Source organism: Lissotriton helveticus, chromosome 2_2 (assembly GCF_964261635.1).
Source record: "Lissotriton helveticus chromosome 2_2, aLisHel1.1, whole genome shotgun sequence".
Lineage (NCBI taxonomy): Eukaryota > Metazoa > Chordata > Amphibia > Caudata > Salamandridae > Lissotriton > Lissotriton helveticus.
The window spans coordinates 338,369,788-338,389,176 of record NC_136060.1 but is presented as its reverse complement, the minus strand read 5'-3'; the positions used below and the strand labels follow the sequence as shown (position 1 = coordinate 338,389,176).

The 19,389-nt window shown below is 44.7% G+C and overlaps 1 protein-coding gene across 1 annotated transcript in view; it reads right to left on the bottom strand.

The window, feature by feature from the left end:
- EVC (EvC ciliary complex subunit 1) overlaps window positions 1-19,389 on the bottom strand; it is a 675,738-nt gene that overhangs the window by 126,250 nt on the left and 530,099 nt on the right. Inside the window, exons 13-14 of the mRNA XM_078678487.1 lie at window positions 3,893-4,002; window positions 2,881-3,091 (exon numbers count right to left, since the gene is read on the bottom strand). Of these exons, the coding sequence (XP_078534613.1) occupies window positions 2,881-3,091; window positions 3,893-4,002 (321 nt within the window). The remainder of the gene's footprint in view (window positions 1-2,880; window positions 3,092-3,892; window positions 4,003-19,389) is intronic.

Below are 19,389 nucleotides of genomic sequence, written 5' to 3'. Positions count from 1 at the left end.
GTGAACACGGCTCAATATCTCAAAGTGCACACAGCAATGTCAATAAATCAATGTCCAGTCAAATACTTGTTTTTGTATGAAAAAGAAGTATTTTATTTCTAACATTACGCAATCAAAGAAATAACATTTGTAAGCGACAACACAATCACCTTTGGTGTCTATGTGGCAGCTACCTGTCCCACCATCATCCTTGCAATGCGATCGGGGTTATTCCCCATTCACTGGTGACTGCATCCAGGTAATGCTCACTAGTGGACCATACTCAAGAATTCCCCTTTAACTCTTTAGGAATTAGTCAAAAGTGTCCATGGTGCCGCAGCACCTTCAGTAGTGAGTCCCCTGGGGTCCAACAGACCCGACCTAAGTCTTACCCACTCCTGCAGCACAGAAGTATTTCAGCAGGTGCCCTGACCACAGACACTCGCAAGCTCTGGTCCCATTCGGAGAAGTTGGGTTGCTCGCAGTAAATGCAGCAGCACCTAGCTGGCACAAGCTGTCTCTTGAGCAGCTGTCCAGAGTGATAGGTGATGCTGCCAGCCAGTGGAGATGCATAAGTCAGTTTTCTCCACATGGGGAGTAAGTGGTGGGGGGTGATTCTATCTCTGATTTCCCGACTGGAACCCAGTGATGGTGTGACAACTTTCTCGGCATCCTCCACATTCCTTGGGGGTAGATAACAATGTGCAAGATGGACCTGCTGTGGGCAGCCTCTCTCTTTTCCCAGGCAATGGTCCACTCTCTTTGCAAAGTTAGTACTGGCAGCCCCTCCTGGCATACGGGGTTGCTGTGGCACTTAACGGAAAAGCTCAGATTCCTCCGGGGGAATCACCGACACCACGGCAGCCCCTCCTGGCATACGGGTTTGCTGCTAAGGCAGACATGAGTCTTTGGGTGCTTGTCGCACAATCACTTCAACGATGGTCCCCTCTGGCATGCAGGCTCACAGCAATGAGACCGTACAGGCTTAGCACTCCCCACATGATGCTCGATGCATGGCTGTGTCCACGGCGACCCTCTCCTGGCATACGGGGGTTGTTGAAACAATACTAAATATGGGCAATAATCTGATCATTGCACAGTCATTTTCTCATACAGGGAGTCCTTTCTCACAGGTCGAACTGCTTTTGGCAAGCAAGCAATTGCTGGTGCTCCAGGCTCCAGGGAAGGAGGTCTTGGTTTTCCTGGGTGATATCCCAGCAAGGAGACCAGCATACCTTGGCCCCAGCCCTGGTCACAGGCAGAAGTCTTGCAGAGCTTCCCCTTCTCACACAGCCCGTTTGGCTGTTTGGCAGGTGTCACATTTTGGGGTCTGAACTTCCCCTTCTTATAGTCCATTTTCAGACACCAAATGTAATTTAGGGAGAGAGGCTTTGAAGTTTTATGTCGGGGATCAGCTTCTTTTGAAGTGTACACTTTTCTTTCTCTTCTTTCCTCTTAAAAGGCTGTCTTTCACAGCAGGAGAGGCTGCAAAGCTGATTGTCGCACTGCTCTATCCCTGTACTTTACCCATCCCAAGCACACATACATCCAGAGTAGAGTCACTACTCCTGCACTGCGCAGCACTCTTCATCTACCTGATGTAGCTCAAGGTTGAGTTAAACACACAGCAGCGGAACTTTGAAAAGGTGAGTAGGCCTGTAGGCCTCACTTTAGTGACACAGGGTAAAACTAACCTATTCACTTCTACTGATCACTACACTGTATGCTGCCACCACCGCGCTGGTGCTGCTTAACACTTGGCGAAGGTGGTAGCCTTCCACCACTTTGAGGGTAGCACTTTGGGGGCCATCCTGGTCTAACAAGAAGGCAATCTGTGAGACAGGCCTGCATCATGCCTTAAGGAAAGAAGGACGGAAGGAAGGAAAGAAAAGGCAAAAGAGATAGAAGACAAGAATGAAAGAAAGAAGGTAAAGAAAGAAAGACATGGTTGGCTAGATTGATAGAGCACACTTAATGTCTTATATTCAGAGTTCATGTGAGCTGATGTAACATAGCAGCAGCCATATAAACAAGGCCACTCTAAAAAAGGAATTTACAAGAGCATTAGCAGGAGGTGTGATCTGAAAAAGCTGGAACGTGCTCTGTGCTCACATGAAAAGCGTTCTGCTATCACGCCAGGCTCTAAACACAAAGACAACACTAAATTAATTATAAAGTAAAAAGAAAAACACTGGAACTGAAGGGAAGTACCTAATGTGTGAATGCTCTCCTCGTGAAAGATCAAAATGCAGTAACTGAAAGTGAAGTTAAACAGTGGCTTAAGTAGGCTGACCCAGTTTGCCATGTTATAAATGTAGTGGACAAAAGCTGGGGCTGGACGCTTTAAGGACAATGAGAGCTGGGGTACTTTCAACTGATACAAACAGGCAATATCTATCGAGATTCAGGGATCTGCCTAGACCTAGAGGATCAAGTCCTCCCTTCTTAATCGGGCAGAGAAGGTGATTGCACAGCTTGGCCGTTCTCTCGTTCACAGATTTAGGATGCATGAAATGGAAAATGTGCAGTCTTCATGTCATGGTGGTGTCAATAACATACAATCATCGCATATACTCACATCGTGTGCAATGCTTAAAGTCTAAAGCTTCAGGGGCACGCATACCTCCCACTGATGAAACAAACAAACACAGCAGAAAATGATAGAGTGGCATTCGCTATAGTTAACGGGGGAAGATGGGGTGTAAATACATTTCTTACAGCCCTGGTGGTGGTGTGAAATGTTCTGATTCCAGTTTGTCTCTTAAGTCTTAGTTCATTAGATTATGAGCCTGCGGGATGAAACCACCCATTGGAACCAGCATTTTTGGATTTAAAATCAATTATGACACATGAGCAACTCTATAAATAGTACACAAAACAAACCACGTTTACAAAACATACCATTTCCTTGTGCAGTTGCCACTTGTTTTCATCTGGACAGTGGGTTGTTCTCGTTTCTACAAGATGCTGTTCCCTCAGTTCCTGCAGAAGACTTTTTTTCCGGCAGACCTTCATATGAGTCTGAGTGGCCATCACAACAATGCGCAAAGATATCATTCTTAGAAGAGAGCACAGAAGCAGCTTGTGCCGCTGAAACACAAATGTAGCAGATCTACAAAAAAACACACATTGAAGTTCATTTAGTAAAATGATGCCCATCAGCAAGGGGAGAAGCAGATACCTAACTGCAGGGACAGCTCCTAATTAGAGCAATACATATTGTTTCCAGTAGTTCCACGTGACCCTTTTTGGAGCTAGTCATTTGCACCAGTGTCCAACGATAATTCACATTCGTGGTGTCATAGTGGACCAATCAAACTTTCGCAAATATAGAGATTCCCATAACAAAATCCATCAATTATGATGAAATAAAATGTATAAATTCAGGCAAATCATTATTGTGCCAACAGAATCTTGCAAATATGATATATTTAAGTTATAATTATGAAGTAGGCACACTGGCGTTATGGTCAACTTTTAGGAAAAATGATTAATGTTTAGCCCTTTAGACTCCTAGCAGGAATCAGGTTTTGAAAAGTCGGAAATGTGAGTCTTTCCTGCAGTCATGCAATCTTCAAAGTAGAATTAAAAAGGCAATTTTGACGTAATTGTTATAGCACCACAAGTTGGATGGGGGAGTAAATAAATACATTTAGTGTAAATATTCCCAAAGGAACATTTGTATATTCAGCAGGTTTGCTCCTTAAGGTTGACACAACTCGATGGATTCTTAGCATTCCTCGACTAATGGATACAGATGAATTAATAATTATGCGTCTAATTATGCAACCAGATGCAGACTGGTTGCACTGCCCAACCCTGGGTTTTAATGTGACCTCTTCAGCTCTTTTATTTGGGACAAGCTTGAACTAGCTCTATTAACATACATTGAGCTCTTGAAAGTCATACGTACTCCTCGCTGAGGCCATTTAATCTGTTTATAGTGCCTTGAAGGATTGCTTCCTGCTTCTCAGACAGGTGGTTCTGCAGCACAACAGACAGAGCATACTCTTTTGCCCATATCTGTGAATAAAAAAAAACATAATTTACGATTCAGGTTTACGACATTTCATATCATTGGAATTTTGAGGCGGCCACATTTTTTATTTGAAAATACTGCTTAAGAAGCACGGCTCACTTCATTTACTTACAGTAACCAAGACGGTGCATCTCAATACATTTGTATGTAATGCTTTTAAAAATAATATTATTAAAATATTGCCATGCATAGAAGTATAAAGTTATCTTTGAACAACTGCACTAAGATGAAGAACAACTCCTCGTCTACTACCCCTGTGCTACTTTTCTCCATGAAGATGGATTTTCCTTCTTGCCCTTGATTCTAGCTCCTTCAAACCTTACTCTCCGTCTAGTGTGGGCTATCAGACCAAGCTAGCTCCCCTGCCTGTGAACTCGGATCCTTCTCCATCAAGCAAGTTCCGATTTTGGAACGTGGCCGGTCTACTTTCGAAGTGGTCATCAATTTCTTGGCCAAGTTTATTCAGGATTTTCATTTTCTCTGTCTCCAGGAGACTTGGTCAACCGAACTTACTTAGAACATTCTACCAACCTGCAGTTCCTTCGAACGCAGGTGGATCTAAGGCGGGTTGGCTATTTTCATCCCAAATGCACTGCCTTCGCTTATGCTGAAGATAGAGTCCAACTCTCCTTACTATGTGATTATTCTTTGGGAAATTGTGCACAATTCCAATTTTGTAATTATGATTTTATATAATAATGCTTTGCCAGTATATTTTGCTACAGTGCTAGCCCAACTTAAATATGATTTGGATAGGTTGCATCGCATTGAAGGAAAGGAATGTCTGTTACTGTGGAGAGGTGATTTCAACACCAGGTTATATTATCTCCCTCATAAAAAGGTGTTTGGCATGGTGGATTCTTACAGCAATGACCACACACACTTTAGTCATGATGCACACGGAATGAAGTCGACTGATTTATCGATCAAGTTTAGCCTGGCCTTTGCCAATGAATTATACACTCCTCCATTTCCTTTTCATCCTACTTTTAATGGTCGTGGCTATAACACAGTCATTGATTACATTCTTGCCACAGACAACCTTGAAATCTATTATGTGACTTTTACCATCCCCTCAATTGCTATGAGTGATCATTTTCCTCCAAGTTTAAAAGTGAAATAAATATGTGATCTAAAAATTAATCCTTCCGAGTGCCCCCTTGATTATGCTTTGCTATCCACCTAAAGTGGCACTTCGGGGGTCAATCCGGCCACTCATATTGTTGCCTTTGACATTTGTGTAAATGACTTAACAAATGGCAAGGAGAATACGAATGCTTTCATCAAGATCTATAATGGGATCAAACAAGCTTTAACTAAAACTAAATCCCAGTTGAACTCCCTAGGCTAGGGCGGTTCGCTAGGAATTGTACAGCCCACAAGCTCCTAGTGAAGGCTCTCAATAAATCGCTGTGCTGCCCTGTGGAAGCGAGTGGCTGTAGGTCTGAGTATGCGTTAGCACTGAAGACTAGGAAAAAGGAGCTAAAGCACCAGGCGTGGAGAACCCTGACTGAAGCCAGCTTGGCTAAGGATATGTCAGCCTTTTTGCACGTGTTAATAGCCCTCTTGTTAGGGACGACAGCAACCCAAGATCGGAGATGGCCATTAATGACTCCAACTGGGATGCGCATTTCTCTGAGATTTACTCCATCCCTAGTTTGCATAAGCAGGGCTCTGATTCTCCGGCACCCTGTGGTTTTAGAAATGTTTCATTTACTATGGATAAAATCATCAGGGCAATAATGGGCAGCATGGGCAGGAAAGCCCTGGGCTACATGGTGTCCCTGTCGACTTGTTCATGGCTAACCTATCCCTGTAGAGACCTATTTTGACTAGGGTCTTAGCGACCTGTTCCTGTTCTGGCATCCTGGACTCATGGTCAGAGTATGTCATCGTACCTATCTTCAAGAAAGGGGACCGTTCTAAACCTGCTTGCTTCCGCCCTACATCCTACTCGATTCACTGTTAAAAGTTACAGGGAAAATTGTACTGAGTCGTCTTGAAGAATGGGCTAAAGCATCTAGTATCCTTTCAGGTGTCCAGAACGGTTTTCGCAGAGGGCATGTAACAATTGAGTAGAGGCTCAATCTCAACCTGATCATTGCCAAATACACTTTAATGAAAAAGGGCCAGCTGTATCTAGCCTTTGTCTAACTGTTGAGGGCATTTGGTTGTATCCTTTATAGCCAACTGCAAGCTATTCTATCTGAGTTTTGGGTGGACCCTTCTCGATAATTGCGTTCATAAGAAAACTGCACTCCAGGGTGTAGGAAGGTGGAATCTGACTACATGGTTGCCCCCATTTTTTTCCTGGTATTTTGATGGTTTTTGACTTAGTTTGGCTAGGAACCTGTTATTCAGGGCCCCAGCCTATCTGCTTTCCTCTCTAAATTGATTCCATGTACAATAGGTACACTCCAGTTTGGTTACTGGGGTACCCTTATGAGTCCTACTAGGGGTGCAGCATGCATTATGCCACTCCTGGGAAACCTTCCAAAATGACACCACAGGACTGCTACTGCAGCTTGGGTAAGGTGGTGCGTGCACCCCTTACTAAGATATAGGTTACCTACATCTACCTTAAATCACTGCACATGTAAACCTATCACTCACCCCTATGGCAGGCCTTATCAATCCTGAAGGGAGGATGCTTGGTTTTGTATGAGAGGGTGCCCATGCATGAGCAGGATCCCTCTGCAAACTTCAGAATCTATTCCCAGGGGCTGTTCAGTGATGCAGCCAGACCATATACTCTTAAGTGCATTCTAACCTTGCTGTAAATGCTAACTTTGGAATGGCTGCATGGAAACATGTCGTGTTTGGTGTCAAACACTTTGGAATCTACCGGGGGTAGAATTCCACCCTTCTAGAGGGAGAGACATGTACACACTGGTTTTACCAGTAATAGTTTAAAAGAGCCCTGGCATCACAAAATGGATGCTGCAGCCACAGACACGAGTCTGGCCTCCTGCTGCTGACCGAAACTCCGGCAGGGGAGGCCTGGACAATAGGTTTCCTGTCACAGGGAGGTATAACCACCTCTCAGACAGGCTTTAGTGTACTGGGGCTGGGTGGGTGCACTCAGAGTGCTTTGAAGTCAGCACTGGGGGCACATTTGGCATCCCTGTGCATAGTCCAGTTCAAACCGGTTGCAAGGGCCACCAGCTCCTGCTCTGGCACGAAACTGAACAAAGGAAATGGGTGTAGCCACCCCTCTTTCCAGACCCTCCCATAGGTGGGTCCCCAGAGTATGCCCAACCCCTTTCTTTAGAATAAGTAAGGAACCCCTGGCAACAGGACTTTAGACTACACCTAGACTAATCTCTGAAACTGAATCCTGGAACTTCGACGCTCAACTAAAGACTAGAGGACGGAAGAATCTCCCTTGGGGTCGAGGAGTGACTCCCCTGCTTGGCAGGCACCAACGAAGCATCTTGCCGGTCTGCATTTCCCAAACTCCTGCCGGACTCCGAAGTATTTGCAACACAGGAAGAGGATTTCCAGACTTCTCAGAGGCCGACCGAGTCCCCAGCAAAGCTGATACCCGCAGCCCTCGTGAGTGACGTGGAACCGGAACTCATGGACATCGTGCACATTTGCTAGTGCATTGACTTCTCGACGTCTCTTGAAGTTGTGCTTTAGGTTACTTACAGCCCAAGCCCCGAGCACCATCTGCACTAAAGATTGTGGGCATATACTCCACGAGTGTTCTGTGAGCCCACTTCTTGCATTTCAGCTCGAGGCTCCTTCGTGATCCCTTGTCCGTTGACTGGTGGGTCCCAGTGAAGGCAACTCTGATTTTCCTTGGGCTTCCCTAGTTGCTCCAGATGTGCCCTAACTCCCCATCATGTAGTGAGTCCCTTGGACCTTGCTGGTCCACACCGAAGCCTTTCTTTGATTCCTGCATGGGTTGCTGTTGCCAAGGCTTGTTGCATTCAATCTAGGCACCGACACCGCAGCATTCGACATCCTTCGTGGGACAGCTCGATTCCAGAACCTGGTCATCGTCGACGCCTCCTGGTCCTCGTGGCTGAAGAGTCAAGCTTCACCTTCTTCACCTGAAATCACCGACATCTGTGGGCATTCATCTATCATGCCCCTGGTCACTGGCTATTGATCCTGACTCTGTCCCCTTTGCTTTCAGGTTCTTCTCATCTTTGATCCAGGCTTGGATCACAACAGACACTTTCCACTTCTTCGGCAGCAGCACTTTGCAGCAGATCGCCATTGGAAACGACAATTATTCCCTACACCAAAAGACACCTATGCACCCGGCTTCCCTGGGTGTGGTAACTCGAGTACACCAGTGCTCCCGTGGGTGTTGGCCCTAGAACCCCTTAAGTCTAAAGGGGTTTGCTCAAAGTCTTCTCCTAAATGTCCTTTATCTATAAATTTCCAACAGCGACTTTCCCCATAGAAGTTAATGGTGATCCGCTGCTGTGTTTAGACACTGCACGCGTCCCTTGTGGGTCCACTGTGTCACTACCTTGGGTGGTTCCTTGTGACCCCAGCCCTTCTACAGACTCTAGGTCTTGTGTCTAGTCAAGTTGTGGTTCTTATACCACTTTCTTAATATATGGTTTAGTACGTCCCTGGGGCTCAACATATATTGTGCTAATTTACTGTGTGCTATTGAGTTATCTGTATGTACTTTCGCCTCTAGCCTCATAAAGAGACTAGAGGGATGTGTTTAGAATAAATACATATATTTTATATATAAACCTGGTGTGGTTCTCCTTCCATTTGGTCATTCACGATATTATAGACTGGTAAAACAAGCTGCTTTACATTCCTCCTAGACTTAGCCTGAAGGCTGCTACCCACAGCTACAACTAGGATAGCTTTCTATAAAGGTTGTCTTAACCTACCATCAATAAGGGTCGTTTGGACTGGTGCAAGGTGCCCACTAGAATAGTGGACAGCATGAGCCAGGCCAACTTCTCACACAGGGGACAGGCTAGAGTGCGCTTTGGCAGTAGGGTTGAATGTACTGGTGCCTTTAAGCTTGAAAGAGGGGTTAGACAGGGCTGCATTTTAGTGCCTTTTTTGTTCACCCTAAACATCAATAGCTTAGGCTCTACACTAAGTGACAACTGTAAAGATCTCCCTCAAATTGGCCATAGACCAATCCTTTGTTTGCTGTACACTGACGATGCAGTCCTTATGTCATGTAACCCTTTGGGCCTACACAGTATACTCACCTGTTTTATTAATGATATGTCTGAGCTTTGCTTGACCGTCAATAAAAGCAAGACTTTTGTTATGATATTTGGGAGGAACACAAGGAAGTTCCAGAATCTTCTGGCATGTGATTCTAATTTAAGTTTTACCCCCACATATTTTTATCTGGGTATATTCTTCAATGAACATGGCACATGCTCTCCTGCAGTGAATAACTTAAGCTGCACAACCTTTAAATGCTCTTTTAAGGTTTGCTGCCAAACTAGGCACGAAACATGTGAGAGATGCTTACTATTTATAATGTAAAATGTGTCTTAGTTGCTCTTTGCGGGGCTGGGATCTGGGGCTATGCCAACGTTAGCCATTCTCAAACGGTTGAGAACTATCTCCTTAAGAATCTTTCACCAGCTCCCAAAAGCTGATCCAGGACTGTAAGCCACTGTGAACGGGGGGGGTGGGGGGGGAGGTTTAAAGTCGACCTGATTTAAAATCAGCCAATTGTATTGTGGCACAAGGTATGGACCTCTGAGTTTACTATTTTAAACCGATAACTTATTGATGATTGTCCTAGGTTGAGTTACTTCCATCTTATACCCTGGTTAAAATTTGTTAAACAATTTACATCGGATATTGGACAGGATGAGTATTTTACCGTACCTGAACCACTACACATAGTTACGAGAAATGACTTTAAGAAACTATGTGAATGAGTTATATCTCGCGGACGGGTTACTCCGTCACAACAGTGATGGATATCCAGTCTGTCGCAATATAAATCCCAAAGGATATAATGGGATTTATATTTCGGCAGACAGGATATCTGTCACCGCTGCGATGGAGTTAACCTGTCCACAAAGATCTAAATCAGACCCTATGTCTGCATGTACTTGAAGATCAAAGGCTGACCCAGGAATTGATGAAACCCAGTGCTATCAAAAACCAGTTGCTTCCTGTAAAAATGGTGTGTAACCCTATCTTAGGCTAGTGCAGAATCTTCAACACCAGTTTTTGCTAACTCGCTTAAGATTAGACATTTTACACAATCTAGTTAGCTTCCGGTGAATAAATGATTGGTCGGATGTCTTGGTCAATTGACCCTGAGACAAAATATCTACATAAGGCACTTTGCACATTGTTCTCTTCTGCAAATTTTATCATACACCACGTAGACACTTTATATTGCGTATCCTTCACCAAATTAATTTTAACCAATGCCAAACCTGCAATTTTGTTCTTCAAACTATTTTCTTCTGATGAAAATTGCTTTAGAATGACAAGCCTTTTAAGCTCAATGATGTATATAAGAAAAAAGCTAGTTTCTTAGCTATGATGTGTCACTGTGCATTTTCTTGCTTTTAACATGGTTTTACATTACCTATGTATTTGAGTATGTACTTTATACTGCACACTATGCTTTCATGGTGTTAGACCTGGCATCTTTGGCGTGGTTTCCCCCTATCTTTTTGCCTGAACCTCCTGTATTTTTGATGCTGTGCTGGATTTCGTTTTTGCTGCTTTAGATGCTTTGGACACTTTACCACTGCTGATCAGTGCCAGAGTGTAAGTGCTCCCTATGTAAATTGTTATTCTGATTGGATATACATGTTTGGCATATTTGTATCACCATGAAGTCCCTAGTAAAGTGCACTGGGTGTGCCAGGGCTGGTGATGACAAATGCTACTAGTGGGCCTGCAGCACTGATTGTGCCACCCACAGGAGTAGCCCTAAAATGATGTCTCAGGACTGACACTGCAGTGCCTGTGTGCAGTTTAGAAATGCCATGTCCTCCTGGTCAGTGTCCCCACTGACCAGGCCTAACCCTTCCCTTTTTGTGCGCATCAGTCACCCCTATGGAAGGCCCAAGGTACCCCCCTGGGCAGTGTGCAGTGTATGTAAAAGGTAGAGCATGTACTAGTGCAGGTGACATGCTCTGGTAGTGAATGGCAGCCATTTTCGTTTTTCACTATTGTAAGGCTATCTTGCTCCATAGATTAACATGGGGGATGCTGGCTACAGTGGTTAACAGCATTTCTTCCCATAGGAACAAGATAGGACATAAGTATCTAGTATCCCTGAACTCAGAATTTAATAACACATCTTTTAGGAAAGGTTGGTTTTAAATCCTGTGTTTGAGAACAGCACTTTTAGAAAGTTGCTGTTCTCTTGTCTGACCCTTCTGGGTGCCTGGGCCTGTTTGTGTATTGACTGTCTGGTTTGAGAGTGACAGGGGCTGGGGATGCCCCAGGAGGCTGGCTGAGTCAGCCCTAGGATGAATGACTGCATTTGCAACTGGAGTGGTGGGAGGAGTTAGCACCTGGGCCTGAATATGGCTGTGCCTGCCTTCCACAATGCTGGCTCCACCTCCTGCTTGGCGGCTGACGACCCTGCCCCTCACTCTGAAAGGAAAGAAGAAGCCAGCAAAACAAAGTACTCAGGAAACACCCAGAACTGGTTCAGACCGGGCTCAGGGCCCACGTGCACAGAGAGAACAAAGACTTTAGGGGTATAAGTACAGGACCCCTGACAACAGAAAATTAGATCATCCTGGAATCAAGAAGGAACCTCTGCCAAGGAGAAAGCTGAAACAGAAGACGGAAGACTGTCCTGCTGTTGCTCTGCTGGACTGACCTGTTGCTTTGCTGCCAAGGAGAGGGGAAGCACTTTGCTGTTGAGCTGTGTCCCCTGTCTTGAAGGAATCTCCAAGGGCCTGAGTAGAGCTGGCTCCCTGTTCTGAAGTCCCAGGAACAAAAGGACTTCATCCCCAGCTTCTCTGAACTCTGCTGAGTGAGTTATGTCCTTCCTAGAGTGCTTGATCCAGTTGTGGGGCCTCTGGAAGTTGTACCTGTGCTGGGAAGCTTGAAACTAAGCTTGAGAGACTTTTGCAATTGAAAAGTGTTGCATCGCTCGCTTGCGGAGCGCATCCCCGACAGTGCGAGAAGTTTCCCGCCGCTACGAAGGTCGAGATCGTCACAGCGCCTAACGCCGCTGCCAGAGCCGTCGCATCCTTCATTTGCGGGACGCACCAGACCGGTGCGGGAAAGTCGAACATCGCTGCGAGTGTCGTCGCAGAGCCTGTCGTCGCTGGGTGAGATCGCCGCACCGCTTGCTTGCGGACGCATCACGTCGCTGCGAGCATCGTTGCAGAACCATCGCATCGAGGAGCTGCGAGAGAGAGGATCACCGCTGGATCGCGCATCGTCGCCCCGGAGATCGTCGCAACCCCTACGAGATCGTCGCATCGTGCCTTTGCGAGAACAAACTTCCTACAGAACCTACGCACCGGAATCCATACAAGTTGCCTTCCTCCCCATACAGACCGGATTCGCCGCAACACGCCCGCTGCTGCAGCGGGGCTGTCGCATCGCCTCCCCAGGGTCTCAGGAGCAACGCATCACTTGTTTTCCACCGCACCAGTTTCTGCTTTTGGAACTTTGTTGCAACTAAAAGGTACTGTGAGTAAACATGACGCAACTGTGAACTTTTCACGCATCTGTAGAGAATTCTATCGCAACGTAGAGAATTCTATCGCAACCTAAAGAATTTTATCGCAACCGTAAGAACTCTTTTGAAACCATATTCTTGAACTGTGTATGTTGGATTTTTGTCGTTTTGGTCTTGTGTAGTTTAGATTAAAATACCTTTATTTTTCTAAACTGTTGTGGAGTCAGTTTGTGGTGTTTTCACTGTGTTACTGTGGGTGTTGGTACAAATACTTTACGCATTGCCTCTGGTTAGCCTAGACTGCTCGTGCCAAGCTACCTAGAGGGTGAGCAGGGGTTATCTCAGAGGGTTATCTCCTTGCCCTGACTAGAAGCAAGGGTCCCTATTTGGACAGTGGTACCTACCTCTGCCAACTAGAGACCCCCAGTTCTAACACATGGTTTTTATGAAAATTAAATAAAACAGATTTTTTTTACTGCACTAGATCAATAAACTGACAAAAATGTAATTCTAGACTATGCCAAATACACTGAACTATTAACATGAATTATATTTTTGATAATACTTTATGTCTTCTGAATGTAACATGATCTAATATATAGCTCGCAATCTTAAATCATGGTCCAGAAAAGGTGAAAGCAAACATATGAATGACAAAATAGTCATATTTATTAGGGAACTCGTGTTACAAGGGTTCAATTTTCTGAAAAGGTGTGTTAGAGTTAATTATGCAGAACTGGCAAAGGTCAGCTATACAACATTGCTACAGCTGGTGAAAATTTAAAAGAAAATATAAAATCTTAAAACTCTGATAAGACTGAGGGTTTAACACCATAGAACAAGGTCAATCGATTATTTACTTAACTGATGAGAATTTAACCACGTGGTCCAGAACATGAGGTCCGATAGCTAAAGGTGAAGTATGCATCTTAGTCTTTTACTTGACGCCACTTAAGCAGCCAATATATTAGGTTGCTACACTTTAAAGGCTATGTGAATCTCTCTGTTTGCAATGTGAAGATTTGTGTTGGTTGTAGAAAAGGTGCAAACTCTAGTGAGGGTCAAGTAGGTTCTTTATTCAAGAGCACCCAATCCACAGGTTAAGTAGCATTCAGGTTCAGCATCAACTGACCTTAGAGGAACTATGGTCAAATGACATCACCAACCTGGAATGTCCCGACACTCAATTAAACCAACATTCCAGCTACTACATTCTTAGGATACCACTCAGCTACTTCCAGAATCACGTGCAGTGAAAACTTTCAGGCCTATCACAATGCACACTGTTTGGTTTGAAAAGTTCTCTTCATGCTGAAGACATGTAACCCTGTATGGAGCACCCCACTGAACTGTTGTCTGGATCCATAATACTGACTTTTATGTCATAGGTGAACACGGGTCATGCATGTGCACCATGACACAGGCCTGTCTCATGGAATGCGGTCTTGTTGGAACAGGAGGGGCATCCAAAGCACTACTCGGATAGTTATGGAAGGCTGCTGCCTTCATCAGATGTTAAACAGCATGAGCGCGGTGGTGGCAGCATTCTATGTAGTGCTCACCACTAGTAAACAGGACCATTTTACGCTGTGTCACTGGGGTGAGGCCTACAGACTGACTCACGTTTTTTAAAGTTCCTCTGCTGTATGCTTAACTCATCCTTGGACTACATTGGGTTGATGTGGAGTGCTGCAGAGTGCAGGAATAGTGACTGTATGGTAGGTGCATGTGTGCCTGTGAAGGGTACAGTACAAAGATGGTGCATTACTGTGCAGTACATGAGTGGTTAGTACATGTGTAGGTGTATGTATGCCTGAGAGGAATACTTTATATGGTAGATGTAGTGCTGTGCAGTGCGTGCACAGGGACTGCAAGTGCTGGGTGTATGTGTGCTTGCATGAAGTACAATACATGAAGAGTGAAGAGTTGTGCAGCACGCACATAGTGAGTATGTGCGCTGGCAGTACGTCCAAGTAAGCTTAGAGTGTACATGAAGTAAGTGTGCCTGCAATGGTAAAAAGTATGTAGGAGCCCGAGTTCCATTTTAGAAGTCCAGGCCTGCCTGGTGAAGCCATGAGGAGGAGAAGAATCCCCCCAGATAGATTTGTGGATTGCTGCATTCTTGTGAGCTGGGTGTGCACACACTCGAGGGAAAAGGACGAAGCTCCCTTTGCATTTCAAAGGACCACTCTTTGATTCAGTGGGAGATCACAAGGAAGGGGCCTGGAAAAATCTCAGGAAGGTAGATGGGGATACTAGAATCAAAAAGAGAGGGGCTTGGGGTCTGGAATGAACCTTTTCATGCACATAACACTGTGATTGACATCCAGGTGTGAACTCTGTCATTCCCAAGAATTCGGTTGTGGAATATCAGCATCAGAGTCATGCCTGCTGTGGCAGGCCTCTTTCATGAAAGAAGGTGAAAAGGAGAAGGGACAATTTCAAAAGAACAGAACCCCAACATTAAACTTTAAAAGACCCAGACCCTAACTTACACTTAATGTCTAGAAAATGACTATAACAAGGTTTGGTTGAGTCCCCAAAAATGTGTCTTCTGCCAAGGAGCCAGATGGGCTGTGTGAGGAGAGGAAGTTCTGCAAGATGTTCTGCCTGTGACCAGACTGGGGGGAAAGGCCAGCTAGTCTTCCTGCTGGTTGAGAATATATCACCAAGGGGACCAAGACTACCTGCCATGCCATGCCATGCCTGCCTGCTTGCCAAGACCAGTGTGCGCTGTGAGGAAGAGGAAAGTATTGGATGGAGCGAGGTCCAGTGGGTACCTCTACCGTGAGGACACCCAGTTACTGGCGCCCCCGCATGCCATTACAGGGCGGCCGTAGACTGTGCCAAGTAGCGAGCACTGTAAGGAGGACGCAAAGCCCATACGGCCTCATTGTGGTGACCCTGTATGCCAGAGGGGCCCACTGATGACTTACTTGGGCTGAAGCATGAGACTTTTGTCTGCCATGTGTAGGGGAAATCACACTCAAGAGTCTGCGTCCAATAGTGAGCAACGCAGCAACCGTATAAGCCAGTAGGCGCTGCAGGTATTGCTGGGGCTATCTTTTCAAGTCAGAGACAGGATGAAAGGATTACTGTAATGATCAGCAGCTGTAGCCCAGCAACTGCACCAAACTGTTTCCCTGTGTTTCCCTGAGGATCGCAGGATGCCACTAGTGACATTGAACCCATGTGGGAGTACCAGTCATGAGCCGGACAACTACCCCCTTTTTGTTGGGGGAAGAAGAGCTTACATTTTGTGCTGCTGAGCGGGAGAGGCTCTGATCACTGGAAACCAACCAGCAGTGGTGCTCAACAGGAAGAACCTTCACTGTTGGGTGCTGCCGCGTCCACCGCAAAAACAACAGAGTGATGGATGGAATGCTTGAATTAATCTTAGCCACAGGCAATTGTCGGGCAGCATCCCAATCCATATTTTTTCCCCATCATACCACCCCAGTTCGGACCCAGCCATATATAAATCAGTCTTCACCCTGCTCCCCAAGGGAACAGTACGTACCGAACTGCCAGGTCAGGTCCTCACTGGTGGCCCAAAGTCACTGTACAGGATCAGGGATTTTGGGAGCACATGAGAAGAGAGCATTTGCTACATCACTGAACACTGTCACACTACTAGAGCAAGTAAGATTGATACCAGGCCAGAGTTAAACGTGAGGCAGCACCATAGACACGTTTGACTAAATGACTGAATTCATGAAGAGTCAAAAGAGAACTCTTCAGCACGGCCTTATAGTTTACATTCCCTGACGCGACAACTAGTGAATGGGGAATAACCCTGAACACATTGCATGAATAATGGTGGGACAGAGATTGGCCTGACAACTACTAGAGCCGACTTCGAGGGCAATTGTATGTTGCTCTGAATGTCGTATTTCTTTGCATGTGTAGAGATAGGAATAAAATACTACTTTTTCTTATAAAATCAAGTATTTGGCTGGACATTGATTTATTGTTCATACTGTCTGCACTTTGAGTTGTGGTCACTGACCTGTATCAACATTCCTGCGAGGAAGCCTTGACTGCTCAACAACAGCTACCACTGACAGTTAAGTGCAAAAAGGGGACCTAGCTCAGTTGAGTGGGTTTCACAGTAGGCTGAGCACCGAGGCATCAGGAGTCAAAGGGCTATACCACCACTGTTGGGCTCAGTAGCTTCATTGTGCCCCGCAGTTCTCTATATGGGGTTCTGACAAACACAGCCTGCTCAAAAATGGCTAGAAGACCCCAAGAACAGCAGGCAAACCACTAGTTCCAGTTCAAAAAGAGGGAGGGGTTAGTTGCAGTCATACATACAAAAACCCAGTCCAACTGAAATATTTCAAAATCGTGAAATACTCCATATTCATATGACATGTGCTGTGGAAACAAATCCGTCCAAAATACACCATCTTATAATCATATCATCCACCAGGAGATAAACAAGATTTTGTTGAATAAATAGTGGATCTCATTACTGAGCAATCACTCTTGTCCGCCAAAACAGCTATCTAGGAGATGTTAGTCTCCACTGGAGTGACCCAATGCATTCTCAGGTAAGCTGATCTTCCTAAGAAACAATGATCTATCATAATTGTGTGCATGTCTGACACACATTAAAAGAGCTACTCTCAACCTTCTGAATGCAGAAGAAGGGGTCATATTGGTTGACTCCATGATATCAGTGGACTGGTCTGACCACTGAAGAAGAGGTCATATTGGTTGACTCCATGATATCAGTGGACTGGTCTGACCTCTGAAGAAGAGGTCATATTGGTTGACTCCATGATATCAGTGGACTGGTCTGATCACTGAAGAAGAGGTCATATTGGTTGACTCCATGATATCAGTGGACTGGTCTGACCACTTTCTCATTCATTTCCACCTCAGCAACAATAGATATTTAACCAAAGACCAATGTGTTAGACCAAAACTATGGACCAGAGAACAAAGACGAATCAATGGAGAAGAGAGCTTTAATCAGTTTAGCAAAAGTGGAGACAGGATCCCTCATTCAGTAATCTAACTAGAAAAGCACTCATAGCAGAAGGAATAAATATAACGCCTTTGAAGCCAAAGCTATCTTTTTTCAGGTGTCAGTTAGACAAAGCGAGAAACTGGCCCAGAAACCTTTTTTGACAACATTGAGCAACAAACTGGTTTTACAACTAAATGTGTTGTTAATAGTTCTAAGGAAAAGCATGAGGACCTAAATGTTTTAGTTGCACACAAATAAAAAATACTGCTAAGCAATACATCAGACAGCCAAACCCACTTTCCTTTCCCAAAGATCAATGGACTTTTGAGTGAGTTCAGAAAAGTAAATGAGAACGAGCTGATCAAGACAATAGCTAATATTAGACAAGCTGCACTCTTCGTTGATCTAAACTTTTCCTCAGCAATAAAATCACGCCATAGTGGGTGCAGCTGATCAACACCTTGCTGGCAAAAGGCAAGATGCCAAACTATTGAAAAACAGGACAGGTAACCCCACTCTTTAAAACAAAAGCAAAAAACAGGAGCTAACCCTGACAGTCTAAACAATCTCTGACCTGGAGCTTACCTCCCATTCCTAGGAAAAATTATTGAAAGTTGTGTTGCAACATAACTCAAAAAATACATTGATGATCACATCTTACTAGACATTTTTCATTGAGGTTTCAGAGCTGGCTTTAGCACGGAGACAGTCACTCCTCAGCTCATGGATGACACACTATGTCTCCTGGACAAGGAAGATGTTTGCCTACTCATACTCTTCGAGCTTTCTGTGGCATTCAACATGGACAAACGTACTGTTTTACGGTTTTATTCATACATGAACAATCAATCTCAACTAAATAAACAGAACAGGGCCCTTTCAAATCTTCCATTGACAAACTGGTTCCACAAGGATCGATACTATCTAAAACTCTTATTAACCTGTACATGAACCTAAAATCACAATATTAAAAAAATCAAATCTATTCTAGCAAACTTGATGATGACGATACACAGATATACCTAAAGGTTTCACTTCACAAAGGCATTTTCTTTCTAAATCAAGCTCTAAAAGACTTGCAAGCTTGACTGTTGTTCAGTCATCTAAAGCTTAACCACCCGAAGATGAAGTTGCGCCTCATCTCCTTCTCCTCACAGTTCAACCCCAGTCCCAGGATGGCTGGACTAACAATGTTTTAAGCTGCAAATGCAAAATCATTGAATGCACCAAATCTCTTTGGACTGCACTTGAGTTTGAACCTTGAAGGGCACAGAAATTCCCTAACAAAGAGTGCTCAGAACCAACTCAGACTTGCAAAAATAGTAAACCATTTATTTCATAATCCCTAAAACACACAGAACCCCAGTAAAAACGCCACTACAGTGAGAATGATCTCTGGAATGAGATGATTTTATCACATCACTCCAGTGCTCATCACTCTCAACTGGCACCTGATTCAAGTGTGCAGCGTATTCAAGGTTGCCTGCACTACATGGAAAGTCTTGTATTGTAGCCCCCAAAATACGTAGCTCAAAACCTTTCCCTATCCGGGGTAGTCGCTCTCTTTGATGTGCTGAATCCCTACTTCTAGAGCTACCACAGTTCAGGAAACAAATAACCAGCTTCTGACCTTCCTCTGGAAGTGCCGAAATAACATGGATCTAGAGATTCACACTAAGGCCCCTATTTGATGCTTTCAAGAAAAACCTAATTTTCCTACTCAGTTAACTTCTATTATTCTTTCTTGCATTCTAAATAGTATCTGTGCTATTA